This window comes from Triticum urartu, chromosome 1 (assembly GCF_003073215.2).
Source record: "Triticum urartu cultivar G1812 chromosome 1, Tu2.1, whole genome shotgun sequence".
NCBI lineage: Eukaryota > Viridiplantae > Streptophyta > Magnoliopsida > Poales > Poaceae > Triticum > Triticum urartu.
In genome coordinates this window covers 23,172,471-23,192,905 of record NC_053022.1, presented here as the reverse complement: position 1 = coordinate 23,192,905, position 20,435 = coordinate 23,172,471, and the positions used below count along the sequence as shown (strand labels likewise).

The 20,435-nt window shown below is 44.8% G+C and overlaps 1 protein-coding gene and 2 pseudogenes across 1 annotated transcript in view; 2 read left to right on the top strand and 1 right to left on the bottom strand.

Annotated features, from left to right (window-relative positions):
- The first annotated feature begins 595 nt into the window (after positions 1-595).
- On the top strand, positions 596-3,599 carry LOC125543586 (annotated as a pseudogene).
- A 1,422-nt stretch (positions 3,600-5,021) lies between these two features.
- The window catches only part of LOC125532597 (vacuolar protein sorting-associated protein 60.1-like), a 34,290-nt gene continuing 18,876 nt past the window's right edge, over positions 5,022-20,435 (bottom strand). The window contains exons 4-7 of the mRNA XM_048696600.1: positions 12,215-12,285; positions 10,928-10,938; positions 5,525-5,694; positions 5,022-5,072 (exon numbers count right to left, since the gene is read on the bottom strand). Of these exons, the coding sequence (XP_048552557.1) occupies positions 5,022-5,072; positions 5,525-5,694; positions 10,928-10,938; positions 12,215-12,285 (303 nt within the window). The remainder of the gene's footprint in view (positions 5,073-5,524; positions 5,695-10,927; positions 10,939-12,214; positions 12,286-20,435) is intronic.
- LOC125533261 lies at positions 7,098-10,664 on the top strand (annotated as a pseudogene).

The window sequence follows — 20,435 nt, the reverse complement described above, 5'->3', positions numbered from 1 at the left end:
GAGGAATTGGCGGCATTCTTTCTTGACCACGTGATCCCTGAAGACGGAGAATTCTATGTTAACCCTGAGTCCGTATGATTATATTTGTAAGAGATAATTACTGTATATATGTAGCCGGTAGTGTCAGATAGATATACGAGAACTTGTTGTTCGACCAATCTCTCGGAGAAGGAGAGGTGGTCGATATCACTTCTCTCTATATATATGCATATATGTTCATGACGATCTTCTGTTTCCTTCGTTTGCTTACTAGCTAGCTAGCGTGTCTAGTCCTCTCTATATACGTATGTATAGTACGTAGCGTCGACCAAGCACAGACGTAAGAGAGAATACTTCTCTCTATTAATTATAGCTAGCTAACACAATATATGAAACACCTAAATTAATTCCCCAAAACCCCCAAACCCCCCCCTTTCAAAAAAAAACAAAAACCCCAGCCACAGAAATGCTGACGCGTGGATGCCTATTGGTCCCGGTTGGTGCCACCAACCGGGACCAAAGGGTGGAGGTATTAGTACCGACACTTTAGTCCCGGTTCCTGAACCGGGACTAAAGGCCCTTACGAACCGGGACTATAGGCCCTTTTCTACCAGTGATGGTATCAGGTCCCATTCCTGAGGAGATTGGAAGACTTGTTAACCTACAAAATTTACAGCTAAGAAACAGCAACTTAAGCGGCACGATACCAAAAACCCTTGGAAACCTGAGCCAACTAAATAATTTGTACCTGTTTGGTAATCAACTTTTCGGACCTATACCCCAAGAACTAGGCAGGCTAGTGCATTTGCAAAGTCTTGATCTTAGTTTAAATGATTTTTCAGGCCCAATTCCAATCTCCATAACCAATCTCAAAAAGTTGAACACACTTTATCTCTATGGAAATCAAATCACAGGTTCAATACCCTTACAATTGGGCATCTTGTTGAATCTCAAAGATTTAGACTTGTCCACTAACAGAATATCTGGCTTTATTCCCCAAGATATTGGCAATCTGATGAATTTGCAGTTTTTAGACTTGGCCGACAACCAAATATCTGGCTCTATTCCTCGTAGCTTAGGAAATATAACCAAGGTAGTAAAAATAACCCTCTCTGAAAATCAGATAACAGGTTCCATTCCCCACGAGATTGGCAATCTCATGAACCTCGAAGCTTTAGGCTTGTATCAGAACCAAATTTCGGGATCAATACCAAAAACTTTTGGGAAGTTGCAAAGCATCCAACAACTGCAAATCTATGATAACAAATTATCAGGTTCTCTTCCTCGAGAATTTGGAGAGCTCATCAGCCTTGTTACACTTGAGTTGTCTAACAACTCACTTTCAGGACCTTTACCCGCAAATGTATGTTCAGGTGGCAAACTTCAATATATCGATGTCTCTTCTAATATGTTCAATGGCCCCATTCCAAGCAGTTTAAAGACATGTACGAGTTTGATTCGACTTCGCCTTGAGTCGAACCAACTAACAGGAGATATATCTCAGCATTTTGGTGTGTATCCACAACTCACAAAGATGCGCTTGACATCAAATAGACTCTATGGGAAGATCTCACCCAATCTAGGTGCATGTACCCAACTAACAGTACTACATCTAGCACAAAATATGATCACGGGTTCCATACCTCCTATCCTTTCTAGATTGTCCAACCTAGTAGAACTAACACTCAATTCTAATCATCTCAGTGGTGAGGTTCCACCAGAAATCGGTACTTTAACCAATCTATATAGCCTGAACTTATCATCAAACCAGTTATCTGGATCGATACCTACACAGATAGGAAAGCTTAGCAATCTAGCATACCTTGATATTTCTAGGAACATACTGAGCGGATTAATACCTGAGGAACTAGGGGCATGCACGAAACTACAGTCCTTGAAGATCAACAACAACCGCTTTAGTGGGAGTTTGCCAGGTGCGATTGGAAATTTAGCAGACCTGCAGATCATGTTAGATGTGAGCAACAATAACCTCAGTGGTGTGTTGCCACAGCAACTTGGGAAGTTGGAGATGCTAGAATCTCTGAATTTATCACGTAATCAGTTCGGTGGCAGCATTCCATCCTCCTTTGCGAGCATGGTGAGCCTTTCAACACTTGATGTGTCCTACAACGACTTGGAAGGACCAGTCCCAACAACACGGCTACTCCAAAATGCTTCAGCAAGTTGGTTTCTTCCCAATAAAGGTCTGTGTGGTAACTTCTCTGGCCTGCCACCATGTTATTCAACCCCAGCAACTGCTCATAAAAAGGGAAAGATACTTGGTTTTCTTTTGCCAATTGTTCTTGTGATGGTTTTCAGCATTGTTGCTGCAATTGTTGTCATAATAATACTTACTCATAAGAAGAGAAAACCACAAGGAAGTGCTAGCGCTGAAGCAAGGGACCTATTCTCTGTTTGGAATTTTGATGGAAGATTATCATTTGACGATATTGTAAGGGCAACAGAAGACTTTGATGATAAGTCATCATTGGAACAGGAGGATACGGCAAAGTCTACAAGGTACAACTCCAAGACGGGCAGATGGTTGCTGTGAAAAAGCTTCATCAGACCGAAGAAGAGTTGGATGATGAAAGAAGATTTCGTAATGAAATGGAAATTTTAACACAGATCCGACAACGAAGCATTGTCAAAATGTATGGATTCTGCTCCCATCCAACGTATAAATTTCTCGTCTACGACTATATTCAGCAGGGAAGCCTTCACAGGACATTGGAAAATGAGGAGCTAGCAAAGGAATTGGATTGGCACAAGAGAATTGCTCTTGCAAATGATGTGGCTCAAGCAATATCTTATTTGCATCACGAATGCAGTCCACCTATAATCCATCGAGATATCACAAGCAACAACATCTTACTTGATACATCCTTCAAGGGTTTTGTCTCGGATTTCGGCGCGGCAAGGATTCTTAAGCCCGATTCATCAAACTGGAGTGCACTAGCAGGAACGTATGGCTACATCGCTCCTGGTATGTACTAGCATAGCCTTCCTTCTCACGTTAGAAGCATTCGTCTCTATCCATTTATTCCTAATTCTAATATTCTTGATGCTTTTGTGCAGAACTGTCATACACATCTGTTGCGACAGAGAAATGTGATGTTTATAGCTTTGGGGTGGTTGTGTTAGAGCTAGTGATGGGCAAGCATCCAAGGGATTTATTATATGGTACTCTTTTTAACGGCGAACAATCAATGATGGTGAAAGATATTCTGGACCAACGGCCAACAACACCAATATCAACTGAAGAGAATAGCTTAGCTCTGCTCATCAAGCTGGCCTTATCTTGTCTGGAATCTTCTCCCCAAGCAAGGCCAACCATGCAGGAGGCATACCAAACACTCATCCAGCCATCTTCTAGTTCAACTACCATGCCTTTCAGTGCACTTACATTACAGCAAGGGATGCATGTTGACATAAGGTCTGAATCCTAGTGAGAAACCAGGGTCTACCGAAGCAGAGGCCGATTCAGATTTCTGATTTTTTACACAAGTCACTCATACACCACCTATATATACCCCTTGTATGCCATGCCATGCCACACAGGATGAGTTGACGACTCATTGCAAGTTTATGTATTTGTATATTCTCCTGATACAGCAAAAGATCACTGTTGTGTGCCCGTGGTTTTTCCCGCAAGGGTTTTCCACGTAAAAATGTGTGTCCAGTCCTGTGTTCTTGATATTTCTCTGTTTGCTTGCTGATTTCTAACAAATGCATTAATATAATATGGTTTGCAGTTTGCTTATATTTGTTAAAGACCATAGTGTAGACATAGTATCCACATGTGACAATTTCTTTCGGCTGTTGTCTGTAGGGTACTTAAAATGTGTCCTAATATTTGTCTCTTTTTATCTACTATTATTGCTCGTATAACCTAATAAAGATTGAAAAAAATGAAATCCAAAACTGGCACAGTACCATGTTGTCCTGCTTTATTTATTCCATATGGGAATCAAGATCAAATATCTTGGACCAAGCAGGAACAATCACAATGCATAAACGGAACGAAATGAATGTAAGCGCATTGGAGATAGGTTCATAAAAAAAAGAGCAAGTACCACAAGGGTCAAGGAACGACTTCGTGAAGAGGGAATGCTCTGGGCAAAGGCCGGCATGTTCAAAAATGAAAACAGAGGGTTCGAGGAGATAGGTAGCAGGTGAACGGGTCGCAAGTAATCCAATTGTAACGGTGGAGTGGGGTGTGTATATATTGTAAACCAAGTGGATGTTTTGGGAGTCCCCCCCCCCCCCTTCTATTAATGAATGATACGCACTCTCTCGTGCGTATTCGAGAAAAAGCAATATACTAAGTAAAAGCACTTACAGAGGGTTGTAGGGCAGGAGTATGTAGTCCTTTTTCCTTATTATTGCTCCCATGAACCTGACGGTGAAAAACTGGAATCCAAAACTGACATGTTATCATTTCATCCCACTTTATTGTTCTCTGGGTATCAAAGTAAAATACCTTGGACCAAGCAGGAACGATCACAATGATCAAGTGTTCGAAAGGACCAAATGAATGTGAACACACGGATATAGGTGCATAAAACAACAAAAGTACACCAGTACTAAGTAAAATGGCTTACGGAGGGTTGTACGGCACGCATACGTAGTCCTTGTCCTCGTGATGGAGCATATGTGGTCCTTGTTCTTAGGATGGAGCAATAGATAATTTACTATTGCACTTAATTTCAAGCACTGGCAATGAGAATTTCATGGAACAAAGATACAACCTTCTTTTTCTTGATGCCTAATACAAACTTGACAAAGGATGAGATGGGATGATAGGAAAAGCGTTGACATTCTACTAGCAGAGACATACTAACAACGGGATGTACAACCGTATAGAGAACACTCCTTTTATCACACAATATTATTCCAACACAAAGGGAAAGAGACATTCCATCGTTCAGCGAATTGCAGTGGTATATGAGGCAAGATACAATGAATTTGTCCGTGCATAAACGAAGTGTCGACTATTTATAACGAGATCAAACCTATAACGTATTTTTTGGGGTTACTTTTCAGATACGAATTGATGCGTGCGGCACTGTAGACAATCCCAGTTCATCCTCCTGTGCTAACAGACAAAAGTAATTAGAGCAAATTAGTCTATGGCTGACAAGTGTAGACAATCAGGGGATTAAAGTATGTGCCGTTTGAGATGTTCAACAGAGATTTCAAAGTTCAAGGTCAAATCCATTATACGGCAGATCGTTGGCATGAAAATGATTTTTATATTCCCCCTTCTGCATGTTTCTTTTGCTAGTAAGATCAAAGATAGGATAAGCTCAATTGTTCACACCAACAATACAGGTATTTACCATGAAATTAAGACTGGACTTCATGATTTATGAGTTAAGAAATACCTTTCAATTAGATCACGTGACACGATAAAAGACACGTGTTTATAGCTTCAAGCACTTTGATTGCATGGGGAAATGACACGAGTCATGGATTTCTTCCTTGGGATATCAGCACCATAATCAATGTGAATAGAAACTAGTCAGTCTCGCAATTGACATACCTGCTGCTGGTTTGCCAGGACTGCTGCATGACCACTTGGTGCAGCAGGATAGTTAAGCTCAGAAAAAAGATCAGTCTCCTTGTCTGGTTGGAGGTACCATGGGACTGAGTTTGATTCCAAGTCCATATCAGCTTCCAAAGCATCAAGGAGAGCCTCTTTCGAGAGATTCCCTGGTTTGTGCTTCGTCTGTAAAGCCGAGGGAGAGCCTGTTTCGAGAGATTGGATAATTTGTACGTACACTGAATTTTGGCATGGAGGTACCTAAGTGAAATAGTTCGGTTCTACTGATTATTATTCTCTAAAGTATGCAAGAAATAGTAACAATTTCCACCCTTTTGATTACTCATAAATTACAAAGGGCATACCTGAGAATATTGGTGTGTCGGATGTTACACGGCAACCTACACGTACGTGGGCCGGCAGACCTGCAGAAAGCGCCAGTGACCGACTTGAGCATGGATTTTTGCTTCAGACTGTGTGGTCATGATACTGCTCGGTTGTACCGCCTTTCAATTCAACACCAGTTGCAGCCACAATTCAACAAGACTTGGGGTCCAGGATTTGTGTGAACCACAATTTAACACTGAAACTTTTATTTGACCACCACAGGTGAATAGAATTCCACACCTAATTTGTCGTTGGGCTGCGCAACCAGTCACGAGTCCTTGAGCTAAATATTCTCTTCTTTTTTCGTTGCAATCAGCATACATGGGCCGACAGACGTAGAGAAAGCGCTGGTAACGCACTTGAGCTTAGATTTTTTACTTCAGCTTGTGTGGTGAAGATGCTGCTTGGTTGCACAGGCTTTAAGAACCTACAAGTTACAACCACTAACTCATTTCCCCTCGACACATGACTTCCATCGAGACTTGTGGTCCAGGATTTGTTTTAAACAAAATTCAGCACAGAAGCCTTTATTTTTACCATATCGACAGAATTCCAGCACGGAATTTCCCCTGATGTAATCGTTGTGTTGCGCCACCGGTCACAAGCCCTTGAGCTAAATCTTTTGTTCTATGTACCATCTGAACAACGAAAAGGGAAACATTTTAGAAATTATAACACAGGTTGCTTCAATTTCTTCATAATTAAAGCAGTTACCAAAGAAATACTACCAAACAAATCACAGGAGAAACCACCAAATAAACAAAGAAATACTATCAAAAACACCACAGGAGATACCATCAAATGAAAAAACTACTGCATTACTGTTGTTAACTCAACTCCATTCAGTGCATACGTTGTCGATGGAGGAGAATTGGGAAAGATATGCGTAGGCGTACGCCATAAGTATTGCTTTCTAGGAATAATTCCTGCATGTGTTATACACGGGAATGAGGAAAGAAATTAGAGGAAGAGATGGTGACACTGAAGAAGGAAAATCACAGGAGCTAAGCTGCCAAAGGGGTGTGCTAATTTCCAAACAAGAGCTTGGAACTTCCAGCAGGGAGAGATAGCAACACTGAAGAATAGTCATCAATTGTGTGTGTGTTCACTGAGGACCTTATAACACTATTTAAAAATCAGTAGAGTTGCAATTTTTATTGAATCGCATCACCCAGCCAAACACACCATGCAAACACTAGGCAGCAAGCCATGTTGCTCAACACCTTTGTTCTACCTCTACTGCCTACTGCTAGTGTCATGCCTTCATCTCTTGGAAGAGGCACATGCGGCACGCCATGGAGGGATCTCGCTGAGGTCTCAATGCATGGCCCTCCTCCACTGGAAAGCTACACTAGTGAGTCCACCGCTGCAGATGAGCTCCTGGCAGGAAAACACCAGCCCGTGCAACTGGACGGGCATCATGTGCACGGCCATTCGCCATGGCCACCGCATGCCTTGGGTGGTGACCAACATCTCCCTGCCGGATGCTGACATCGGTGGCCAGCTCGGTGAGCTCAACTTCTCGGCACTTCCATTCCTTACATATATTGGCCTTCGGAACAACAGTCTCCATGGTGTACTACCAGCTAGTATCAGCTCCCTGTCAGCACTTTCAGAACTTTATCTTCAAATCAACCAGCTCACAGGGAAAATTCCTTATGAGATTGGTACCCTGCAAAGTCTCAGGGTGCTTGGTCTCACATATAACAATCTCACAGGGAAAATTCCTTATGAGATTGGTGCCCTGCAAAGTCTCAGATTGCTTGGTCTCGCATATAACAGACTCACGGGACATATTCCTGCATCTCTGGGTAACCTAACAATGTTAACTGCACTTGACATTAGCCAAAACATGGTATCAGGTCCTATTCCACAGGAGATTGGAAGGCTTGTCAACCTACAACTTCTACAGCTAAGCACCAACAAATTAAGAGGCACAATACCAAAAATCCTTGGAAATCTGACCCAACTAAGTATTTTGTTTCTCTATAGTAATCAACTTTCAGGACCTATACGCCAAGAACTAGGCAGGTTAGTCCATTTGCAAAAGCTTGCGCTTTATTTAAATGATTTTTCAGGTCCAATTCCAATCTCCATAAACAATCTCACTAAGATGAACACACTTATTCTATCCGAAAATCAAATCACAGGCCCAATACCCCCAGAACTAGGCAACCTCCATATGTTAAACCAACTTTTGTTGTACCGAAATCAAATCACAGGCTCAATACCCCCAGAACTAGGCAACCTCACTATGCTCAATAACCTTAGTCTCTACGACAATCAAATCACAGGCCCAATACCTTCAGAATTGGGCAACATGCTAAATCTCCAAGTAATAGAATTTTCAGGCAACCAAATATCTGGCTCTATTCCTGCCAGCTTAGGAAATATCACCAAGCTAGTAGCACTATCCCTCTACGCAAATCAGATAACTGGTTCCATCCCCAAAGAGATTGGCAATCTAATGAACCTTGAAACTTTAAGGTTGCATCTGAACCAAATTTCAGGACCAATACCAAAAACTTTTGGGAAGCTGCAAAGCATCCATGATCTGCGAATCTTCAGTAACAAATTATCAGGTTCTCTTCCTCAAGAGTTTGGGAACCTCACAAACCTTGTTAATCTCGTGATAACAAACAACTCACTTCCCAAACAAACCTTGTTTGGGAACCTCACAAACCTTGTTAATCTCGTGATACCTACAAATATTTGTTCAGGTGGAAAACTTCAAGATCTCGGTGTCGCATCAAATATGTTCAATGGCCCCATTCCAAGGAGTTTAAAGACATGCACAAGTTTGGTTATAATTGACATGCAGTCGAACCAACTAACAGGTGATATATCTCAGCATTTTGGTGCATATCCACATCTCACATTGATGAACTTGGTATCCAATAGAATCTCTGGTCACATCTCACCAAATCTAGGTGCATCTACCCAGCTAAAAGCACTAACACTAGCACATAATATGATCACGGGTTCCATACCCCGTACCCTTTCTAAATTGTCAAACCTAGCAGTGCTAAGACTAGATTCTAATCATCTCAGTGGTGAGATTCCACCTGAAATCTTTAGTTTAGCAAATCTATATTACCTAGACTTATCATCGAATCAGTTATCTGGATCCATACCTACACAAATAGGGAAGCTAAGCAATCTAGAAAACCTTGATATATCTGGGAACAGACTGGATGGATTAATACCTGAGAAACTAGGGACATGCACAAAACTACTGTCCTTGAAGATCAACAACAACAAGTTCAGTGGGAGTTTGCCTGGTGCGGTTGGAAATTTAGCGGCCCTACAGATCATGTTAGATGTGAGCAACAATAACCTAAGTGGTGTGTTGCCGCAGCAATTTGGGAAGTTGGAGAAGCTACAATTTCCGAATCTATCACATAATCAGTTCAGTGGCAGCATTCCATACTCCTTGATGTGTCCTACAACAACTTGGAAGGACCAATCCCAACAGCACGGCTACTCCAAAATGCTTCGGCAAGTTGGTTTCTTCCCAATAAAGGTCTGTGTGGTAACCACTCTGGCCTGACACCTTGTTATTCGACTCTACTAGTTGTTCACCCTAAACGGAATACACTTGGTTTGCTTTTGCCAATTGTACTTGTGGTGGGTTTCGCCATTGTTGCTGCAATTGTTGTCTTAATAATTCTTAGTCGTAACAAGAGAAAACCACAAGAAGGTGTCACAGCTGAAGCAAGGGACCTATTTTCTGTTTGGAATTTTGATGGAAGATTGGCATTTGACGATATTGTAAGGGCAACAGAAGACTTCAATGATAAGTACATCATTGGAACAGGAGGATACGGCAAAGTATACAAGGCACAACTTCAAGACGGGCAGCTAGTTGCTGTGAAGAAGCTTCATCAGAACGGAGAAGAGTTGGATGATGAAAGAAGATTTCACAGAGAAATGGAAATCTTATCACAAATCCGACAACGAAGCATTGTCAAAATGTATGGATTCTGCTCCCATCCAGCATATAAATTTCTTGTCTACGACTACATTGAGCAGGGCAGCCTCCACGGGACATTGGAAAATGAGGAGCTAGCAAAGGAATTAGATTGGAAGAAGAGAATTGCTCTTGCAACTGATGTTGCTCAAGCAATATCTTATTTGCACCACGAATGTAGTCCACCTATAATCCATCGAGACATCACAAGCAACAACATCTTACTTGATACAACCTTCAAGGCTTTTGTCTCGGATTTCGGCACAGCAAGGATTCTTAAGCCAGATTCATCAAACTGGAGTGCACTTGCAGGAACATATGGCTACATAGCTCCTGGTATGTACTTGTATAACCTTCCTTCCTACATCATAAGTATTAATCTCTTATCTACTTGTTCCGGATTCTAATGTTTTAATTTGTGCAAAACTCTCATACACATCTGTTGTGATGGAAAAATGTGATGTCTATAGCTTTGGTATGGTTGTACTAGAGCTAGTGATGGGGAAGCATCCAAGGGATCTATTAGACGGTAGTTTGTCGAGTGGGGAACAAGCTATGTTGGTAAAAGATATTCTAGACCAATGGCCGACAACACCAACAGCAACAGAAGAGAATAGCTTAGCTCTGCTCATCAAGCTGGCCTTTTCTTGCTTGGAATCTTCTCCACAAGCAAGGCCAACGATGCGGGAAGCATACCAAACACTCATCCAGCGACCCTCTTCTAGTTCATGCCCCGTGCCTTTTGGCGAACTTACATTACAGGAAGTAAGGGATGCATGTTGATATATGATCCAACTTCTAGTGAGAAGCCAGGGTCTATCATAGCGGGAGCTGATTTAGGTTCCCGTTTTGCCTCGAATCATGTTGAAGTCTGTAATCCAGTCATGTCGTCTCGAAGGTTTTATTTTTAGCAAAAAAACGGTCCATGCAGCGCGAGCCTGTACACGACATGGCCGTATCGGTAGTTGCATGCTGGTACAATCACCTCATGGAATGGCAGGAGTACCGGCCGTAGCGGCTTAGAACTTGAGGCATGGTCAAGGGACGTGGGATGGCACTTCCATGAAGCTTGGTCATAGCGCAAGATTAGGATCTCCCTATTAGCACAGTTGAGTTAATGAGCTGTTTAAATAAAGAGGAGAACAAAGCAGAAAATCTGCAACAATTTACGCAGCAAAATATCCAGATACTAGAGTGTTCACTGATTCTTCTCCCTCCCGTTTCTGCTCCAACAATATATACTTCAGGATGAGTTCATGACAATGTGTCTGTATGGTTGCTTGAAATGTGTGCAAATCTCTATGTTTACATTTGTTTAGATGTTATACCCACATTTGACACTTTCTTTATGTTGTTGTCTGCAAGGGTACTTGGAATGGTGTACTAACAATTCTATATTTATTTACTATTGCTCCCATGAACCTGAGGATGAAAGAATCAGAATCTAAAACTGACATGATATCAGCGGTCACGCTATATTGTGTAAACAGGAACAAAGGAACGTAAGCACATGGAGCTAGGTGCACAAAAAGGAAAATTTATCACAATACAATGTAAAAGGACTAACAGATCGTTGTAGGACAATCAGAGGGAATCAATCAAGAAAATTAAAGTATGTGCCGTTTGAGATGTTCAACAGAGACTTCAAAGTTCAAGATCAAATCCATCATATAACAAATGTTTGGCACGAAAAGTTTTGCATGTTCCCCCTCTGTGTGTTTCTTTTACTACTAAGATCAAGCTAAGATAAGCGAAAATTGTTCACACCAATAACATAGGTATGTATCATGAAATTAAGCTCGAAATACAGGACATGAGTTAAGAAATGCGTTCATAATCATATCAAGTATCTAGCCTGTTAATTAGATCATGTGACAAGATAAAAGAAACCCATTTGCAGGTTCACGCACAGTGATTGGATGGGAAATGACATGAGTCATCAATTTTCATAGAGATATCAACATCATAATCAATGTGAACAGAAACAACCAAGTCTCACAATTGACATACCTGTTGCCGGTTTGCCGGGACGTGCCCACTTGGTCCGGCAGGTAAGTTAAGCTCGGAATGAAGATCTGTCTCCTTGTCTGGTTGGAGGTATGATAGGACTGAATTCGATTCAAAGTCCATATCGGCTCCCAAAGCATCAAGCTCTGCATTATTCAATATACAAAATGAGAACAGAAAACAGAGAACAGCGTTGGAGTATGATACAATGCACGACGCAAAATCAGTTCAGGGATGACAACCGAAGTGCCAAAGAAACGTTTCAGATAAAATCCCAGACGTAAGACTGATATAAGTATGAAGCTGGTAACCACTGCAAGGAAAACTAGCTTATACCAAGAGTTTCCTGTATTTCATTGCTCACATCCATAAGATCCATCATCTCGTCTAGCATGCTCTACGGATTATAAAAAAAGGTATGGATTCAGATGTAGTTCAAACTGTTACATGTGTATAGTCCCTTTTCTGTATATCCCCAGTGTATAAGGGATTTCCTGCACTTTACCACACATGTATATGTATTGGCCTTTGGTCCTCAGTGAAGATCTGTTGCTCATTATCCAATATGGTATCAGATGCTAGGTTAGCCTCTCTCCCGCACGATGCAACTCCGTGCGTGGTCCGTCCTAGCCGCCGCCGTTGCTAGGCTCCGTTTCTAGTCTTCCTCTTCACCGGCTGCTCGTCCTAGTCTTCTTCTTCATCACCGGCTGCTTCCAGCCCAGCTGTGCTCGGCCCCGTCCAGCTCCCGCCGCCTGCCGTGCTTGGCCCCACCCAGATCTGCAGCCCCTGCTGCCGAACTCCGGCTCGTCATCCCGTCCGGCCGCCGCTCCCTCCCCGATGGGCTACCACTGCCCCGTTCCTGCCCAGGTGCTGGCCCCTTCTCCGCCGGTTCCCGTCTGGCTGCGGGCGCCCTGTTCCCGCCCAGCTGTCGGCCCTCCTACCCACCGGCCATGTCGGCCCCGTTCCCGGGCGCCCCTCTCCGCCCAGCCGTCGTTCTGCCCGTGGCTGGTCCAACCCGTGGCTGGCTGGTCCGCCAGTGGTCGATCTGTCTGCTTCTCGCTCGATCTAAATCAAGTTATGTGTCCGTTGACCAAAAAAACAGAAGAGAGCTCCTTATGTCTTCTTCGGGCTATGTTGTTGTTCCTCGGTGCTCTGTGATCTTTGATGGCACCAACTATGCTAAGTTTGTGGGTTTCATGTGTATCCATATGCGTAGTCTTCTTCTGTGGGGTGTTTTCTCTGGCCCGCCATGCGCTGTTGCTCCCGTAGCTCCTACCCCGCCAGTACCGCCGGTCCTTGCTGCTGATGTTTCCCAGGCTGATCGGGATGCAGTCAAGGCTCTCAATGACGCCGCGGTTGATGCTTATGATCAGTAGATGTCAGCTTATTCAGATGCTCTTTCTTCCTACCGAGATGCTCTGTCTGCTTAAACTCAGTGGTGCAATGATGATGCTCGTGCTGCTGATGTTCTTACTGCGAGTGTCCTCCCTCAGTTTGCTTCAGAGTTTATGGGTCTCAGCACCGTTGCAGCAATGTGGTCTTATGTCAGTCAGCGCTATCAGCCCTCTGGTGATGCTCTCTACTTATCTATGGTGCGTCAGGAGCATGCTCTTCAGCAGGGTGACTCTTCTGTTGATGAGTTCTACACACAGACGTCTGCCATCTGGCGCCAGCTTGACTCTCTTCGGTCAGTTGTTTGTGGAGCTTGCCGCTGCTACCAGACTATGCGGTTCGATCGACTTGGAGTTTCAGCGTGTCCATGAGTTCTTATCTTGCCTTCGCTTTGAGTTTGAGCCTCGACGTGCTTACTTGCTTGCTCGTGGTCGTGTTCCTATCTCGGAGGTTCTTGCTGAACTTCGTGCCGAGGAGACCCGCCTTTGTTCTGCTGGGTTGCTCGTGGTTCCTTCAGTGTTGGCTGCCCGCGCTCCTGGGCCGTCTGCTTGTCTCACTGCTCCACCGCTCCTGCCCACACCTTCGGGGGGGGGGGGTCGCCCTCCTTATGTTGAGAAGGGGTGGTCATGCCGTGACACCTTCTATGACTACTACTCCAAGCCAGGTCACCTAGAGTCTGATTGTCGCCAGAAGCAGCGAAATCAGAGGCGCTTCTTTTCCAGTGGGACTCCTGTGTCGTCATCGACTCCATCACTCACTAACCAGGACATTGTGTGGCTCAAGCGCCTTCTAGGTTCCTCCGGTTCTTCATCGACAGGTTCTGCTGCTGCTGTGACTGCTTTCACCACTTCATCACCGCTGGCATCTACACCGTCAGGTACATCTTCGTGGGTTCTGGACTCTAAAGCTTCCTTTCATATGTCCTCTGATTCTTTAGTGTTGTCTTCTCTTCGCCCTCTTGAATCTCCTATTAATGTTCTTACTGCCGATGGCACATCTCTTCTTGTTGCTAGTCATGGTATTCTTTCCACTCCATCCTTTTATGTTCCTAGTGTTTCACATGTTCCTCGCCTTACTATGAATCTTTTTTCCGCTGCCCAACTTACCTATTCTAGTTGTCGTGTCATTCTTGATACCGACTCTTGCTCCATTCAGGATCGTCGCACCAAGGCTTTGGTTGGTGCTGGCCCCCAACGCCGTAAGTCAGAGGGCCTTTGGGAGGTTGAATGGGTTTGTGTTCCTTCCGCTGCCACCACTTCTACTAGCTCTCATGCTCTTGCTGCCTCTTCGTCTGCGTCCTTCCAGCAGTGGCATCATCACCTTGGTCATATCTATGGCTCTCGCTTGCCATCTTTAGTGCGTCAGGGCCTCTTACGGTCTGTATCTGGAGATGTTTGTTTACATAGGAATGGTTGTAGAGTTGGCAAACAGACCCAATTACCTTATCCTACCAATGAGTCACTACTAGGGAAAACCTTATACACAGAATCTTAGCAGTAGCGCGGCACAAAAAGAGGTTGTACTGCTAAGTAGTAGTAGCGCGGGTTGTGAACCCACGCTACTACTAAGTTGATAGTAGTAGCGCGGGTTTTCAACCCACGCTACTACTAAGTGTTCTCCACCGCGCCCGCCCGGACAAGCAGTAGTAGTAGTGCGGGATATAAACCCACGTTACTACTAACTTTGATAACGGTAGCGCGGTTTGTAAACCACGCGCTACTACTATGTGGTCTTCATCGTGCCTCCCGTGACATGCCGTAGTAGCAGCGTGGGGTATAAACCCAGCGCTACTACTATAGAACCACCAACGCATGACGCCAAATTCCCCTCCTGACCACTCCGCCCGCTCTTCCTCTCCTTTTTCCCAGGTCCCTGGCGCCGCCGCCCAACGTCCCCACCAAGCACCACCCGTCCGCCACCGCCACCGCTTCCCTCTCCCTCTCCACCCGCGCGCGCCGCCTCCCCCAGCGCCCCGTCCCCCTCGCCGTCTCCTCCGGCAGACGGGGTCGGCCCCGCGGCGGCGACGCGGGGCGACGTGTACCTGGGGCGGCAGCTCACGGCCGCGGCCGCGACGGGCGCCCACACGCGCACGCCGGAGGAGGACGTCGAGAGGCGCCGCCGCCGCAAGGAGAAGCGGAGGGCCCTGGCCAAGAAGATGACCCCAACACACACTCCCGCTCCCATCCTCTTCTCCCGGGATGCAAGCAGCTGCAAGGAAGGGCGCGGCGGCGGCGGCGGCAGCGTCGGCGTCCTTCCACTCCACTGCCGCGGCGCTCTCAAAATCCACGGTGCGCCCACCCTGACTTTCCCCATCCATCTCTTTCTCCCGCTTTCTTGTTGCCTGATGACGAACCAATTCGATCCACGCATCCAGTTCAGTTCTCGCTCTCCAAATCCCATTAGGATTGCTATACTAGATAGGCTGTAAAAGAGGAATATTTACTGCCCGGGATCATCATCACAGTCAGCTTAGCAGGGTGATTAGTTTGCACGCTTCAGCAATGGAAGCTCTATCGTGCTGTGCATTTTTCAGGTCCACTGCACATTTGAGGTCTACCTCAATTTCATAATGAAATTCAAATTGGGGGTTCCATTAATTTCACCCACAAAAAATTGAGTGCCCGAGGGCTTGCCAAATGCCAAGTACAGTAGCATATGCGTGTATTCAATAAAACTATTTGGGATGTGAGCTTGACCATGGTTCTGTAATTATTTTTGCGCAGCCTCGTATCCAGTTCAACGTCCGTGAAAAGCGCACAGACGCGAAGAATGCCCTTAAGAACATTCTGCTTATCAGAGCATGGACTAACATGACACAGTGTGTTTCCTTTCGCCTGTCGTCGCTGTCGGCAGTGAAAATTCGATGCCAAATCACACCTGATGGCTGATGTAGTGTCTGCACTAGGAAATGAAATTCTAAAGTGACAATTTGTTTATCTTGACTGTATGATTGCTGGACGTGACAACATTGTCTTGTTTGTATCCTGTGTGAGCAGAAGAAGAGGCACAACCAACTGAAGACCGTGCTATGCGGGCGGTGCAAGCTGCTGTCGCACGGAAGGTGTTTGACGAAATGACCAAGGTAAGAGTGGCTTTCATAGTTCTAGTACTACTTGGTGTTTTTGTTTCTCTCTGTAATGTACTAATGTGAGTCTAATGATTAAATGGGAGGCGAGACGACATCGTCGCTTGGACTCAAACGAACCGTTGGCTCGGCCGCTGCCTGCTGCGACGATCAACCTCCGTAGGTCATTTTCTAGGATTTGATAGGGTTAATGTGACACACTCCCCGTAGGTCATTTTCTAGGATTTGATAGGGTTAATGTGCTACTCTTATCAGGCATGTACTTTATTCTAATCAAATTTGATAGGGTTAATGTGACACAATACCCGTAGGTCATTTTCTAGGATTTGAAAATAACTGCTAGTACTTGTGTGCAGGCTGCTAATAGTAGCATACTTTGTTCTAATCAAAATTTCTATTCAATTCAATCCGGAAAGCCACTCTGTTAGTAATACAGAACTAGCATTTATTTAGACTGAAAATATGCACTGTAATTTAATGTGGATTTTTGCCCAGTAATGTGTATTCCTTCTCTTTTTGGTTGCCGGAATTTAAAGTGGTTTTGGACTGTAATTTTCAGAAATGTGTCACCTCTAGTTTACCTGAATATTCTTGTATTCTTATCAGTTTTTGTGCCCCATTCTAAAGAAGTTCAGTAAATGTGTACGTCCCATTCTGTAAATACTCCCTCCGTTCCTAAATATAGGGTGTATAGTTTTTGGCATGGAAATTAAAGAACGCACATGGAGGGAAAATTTCACAAGTTTTGGGCGAGATTGCACCTAAATAATTGACATGAGAAAATAAAGGAGCTTGACCTATATAAGGAAATGTAATCAAATCCCTTAAGAAATTATTCAAACGAGTGGTGAAACGCAATACACCTTATATTTTGGACTTTTTCTCAAAAATCTATACACCTTATATCAAGGAACGGAGGGAGTACAATATTTTACAAACCATTTAGATACAAAAACCTGATCTTTGTTTTCTTTTTCACAAGAAGCTATTTTTGGCTTACATGAAGGGATGCATGCTCTTCATCTTGCAGGTATGACTCATCCTCGCATTCTTACTCCGCCTTTGTTTCCTTCGTCTTCTTGATTCTGAAATTTTAAGATAAATTGTAAGTACTCAGTATCATGTTCTTAAGCAAAGCTACTGTTTTTTTCTTGAATTACAGTGTTTTGTCTGACCTATGTATAGTGTCAATAAAATCTAAATTTCAAGATGGAGATACATTTTTTGGTGGCATCTTACATCACAGTCGTTGGTTGTAGGATTTTAGAAAAAACACTGTATCAGGAATACAAGTGTTTATGAAACTACTGTTGATGGTTTAGCCAAACACCTCACAGTTTCCAAAACTATAGTTTTGTAGAAACCATAGTATTCTGATTGAGCTAACCTGTGGGAGTCAAGGTGCGTACGCTCCTTGTCTTTTTCACTTTTTAGATTAGATTGAATAACAAGAATTGCCAATCAACTGTAAAAAAATTAATTACCAATCTGCATGCACAAGACATATATCTTTCTCATCATTTTAAACAGTAACCATTGATACTCCAAGCATACATTTTCTGAGAATTACTCCATATATGTAGGCTGGCAGCGGTGTTCGCAAATCACCATGGAGAAAGTAAAGACCTCTGGCTATTACTATTGATTCGTGTGCATGTGCTAAAAAGTAAGAAAATACCCTACTAGATTTGGACGCTGACGAGCACTAACAAGTTTTCACTTTCCCGACGTGGCCACAGGGGTGATCGACGCGGACTACCGCTGCCTGGTGGGCGTCGTGCTCTTCAACCACTCGGAGGTGGACTTCGCCGTGAAGCCCGGTGACCGCGTCGCACAGATGATCGTCCAGGTGATCGTGACGCCGTAGGTCGCCGAGGTGGAGGACCTCGATACCATCGTTTGGGGGGAGGGAGGATTGGGGTCCACCAGCATCTGAACTCCGAGCCTTGGTAGATACATCTAGAGAAGTGGTATCTTTAGGCTGCTGGTGGAACACTAGGAAAGGTACCCACCTTTGGTTGTGTGCGTTTACTGTTAAATGGAATCACGTGATCTCTTGCAGTTGAGATGTTCAATGTTGCATCCATGAATGGTGCGAGTGTTAAGATGGTCCTGTGACCTTAATTTATTTTGCACTGGACGTGTCATTGATCTTCATCCATGAATGTTGCATCTAATTTTTTTTAATTCTTAATTTGTTAGTAGTAGCGTGGGGGGAAAATGTGTGCTTCTAGTATTTAAGATACTAGTAGCGTGTGGTGTAATAGATGCGCTACTACTATTCTGTTATTAGTAGCGCGGGCTTCAAATAGTAGTAGCGTGGGTGGCATCCGCGCTACTATTAACTTTTTAGTAGTAGCGCGGGTCGCCGCCCTCGTACTGAGGATGCTTCCCCTGATGTGCCTTCCTCCTCTGGTGCGCCTCCCTTCACGCCCCCCCCCCCCCCCCCCCCCCCCCCCCCCCCCCCCCCCCCCCCCCCCCGGTTCATAACCTCCATGCTCGGCTTCGCCCCCCGCCTGATCGCTGTTCTCCTTATCGGTACGGTCTCTCTGTTATTGCTGAGCCCACTTCCTATCGGACTGCCATGAGTCAGCCTGAATGGCAGCTTGCGATGGCCGAAGAGCTTGCTGCCCTTGAGCGCTCTGGCACATGGGGTCTGGTTTCCCTTCCTTCCGGTGTTCGTCCCATCACCTGCAAGTGGGTCTACAATATTAAGACTCGCTCCGATGGTTCTCTTAAGCGCTACAAAGCTCGGCTTGTGGCTCATGGCTTTCAGCAGGAGAAGGGACAAGATTATGATGAGACATTCGCTCATGTGGCCCACATGACCACTGTCCACACTCTTCTTAGTGTGGCTTCTGTTCGTCATTGGTCTATCTCTCAACTTGATGTCCAGAACGCTTTTCTCAATGGTGAGTTGAGTGAGGAGGTTTATATGCGGCCACCACCGGGGTACTATGCTCCTGATGGCATGGTTTGTCGACTTCGCCGCTCTCTCTATGGTCTTAAACAGGCCCCTCGCGCCTGGTTTGAGCGTTTTGCCTACGTGGTGACTACCGCTGGCTTCTTGCCCAGTGATCATGATCCTGCGTTGTTTATTCACACGTTTCCTCGTGGTCGGACTCTTCACCTTCTCTATGTTGATGACATGATCATCACTGATGACGACTCTGACTACATTGCCTTTGTTAAGGCTCACCTTCGCGACCAGTTCTCATGTATGATCTTGGTCCACTTCGCTATTTTCTTGGGATTGAGGTTTCCTCGACCTCTGATGGCTTCTACATGTCCTAGGAAAAATATATTCAGGATCTTCTTGCTCGAGCTGCGCTCGGTGATGAGCGCATTGTTGTGACTCCTATGGAGCTCAATGTTCAGCTTCGTGCCTCTGACGGTGACCCTCTTCCTAATCCCACTCGCTATCGTCACCTCGTTGGCAGCCTTGTCTATCTTGGTGTTACGTGTCCTGACATCTCCTATCCCGTCCACATCCTGAGTCAGTTTGTTTCAGCCCCCACCTCTGTCCACTATAGCCATATCCTCCGTGTTCTACGATATCTTCGTGGCACGATCTCTCATCGCCTTTTCTTTCCCCGCTCCAGCTCTCTCGAGCTCCAGGCCTACTCTGATGCTACCTGGGCTAGTGATCCCTTTGATAGACACTCGCTGTCTACTTACTGTGTCTTTCTTGGTGGCTCTCTTATTGCCTGGAAGACCAAGAAACAGACTGCGGTTTCTCGCTCGAGTACAGAGGCTGAGTTACGAGCGATGACTATGTTGACAGTTGAGGTGATTTGGTTATGGTGGTTGCTTGAGGATTTTGGTGTGTCTGCTCCTACCTCGACTCCCTTACTGTCTGACAGTACCGGTGCTATCAGTATTGCTCGTGACCAGGTGAAGCATGAGCTCACCAAGCACATCGGTGTGGATGCCCACTTTGTGCGTGCTGCTGTGCAAGATCAGACTCTTGCTCTTCACTATGTGCCTTCTGAGTTACAGTTGGCGGACTTCTTCATGAAGGCACAAACTCGAGCGCAACATGTCTTTTTTCTCTCCAAACTCAGTGTTGT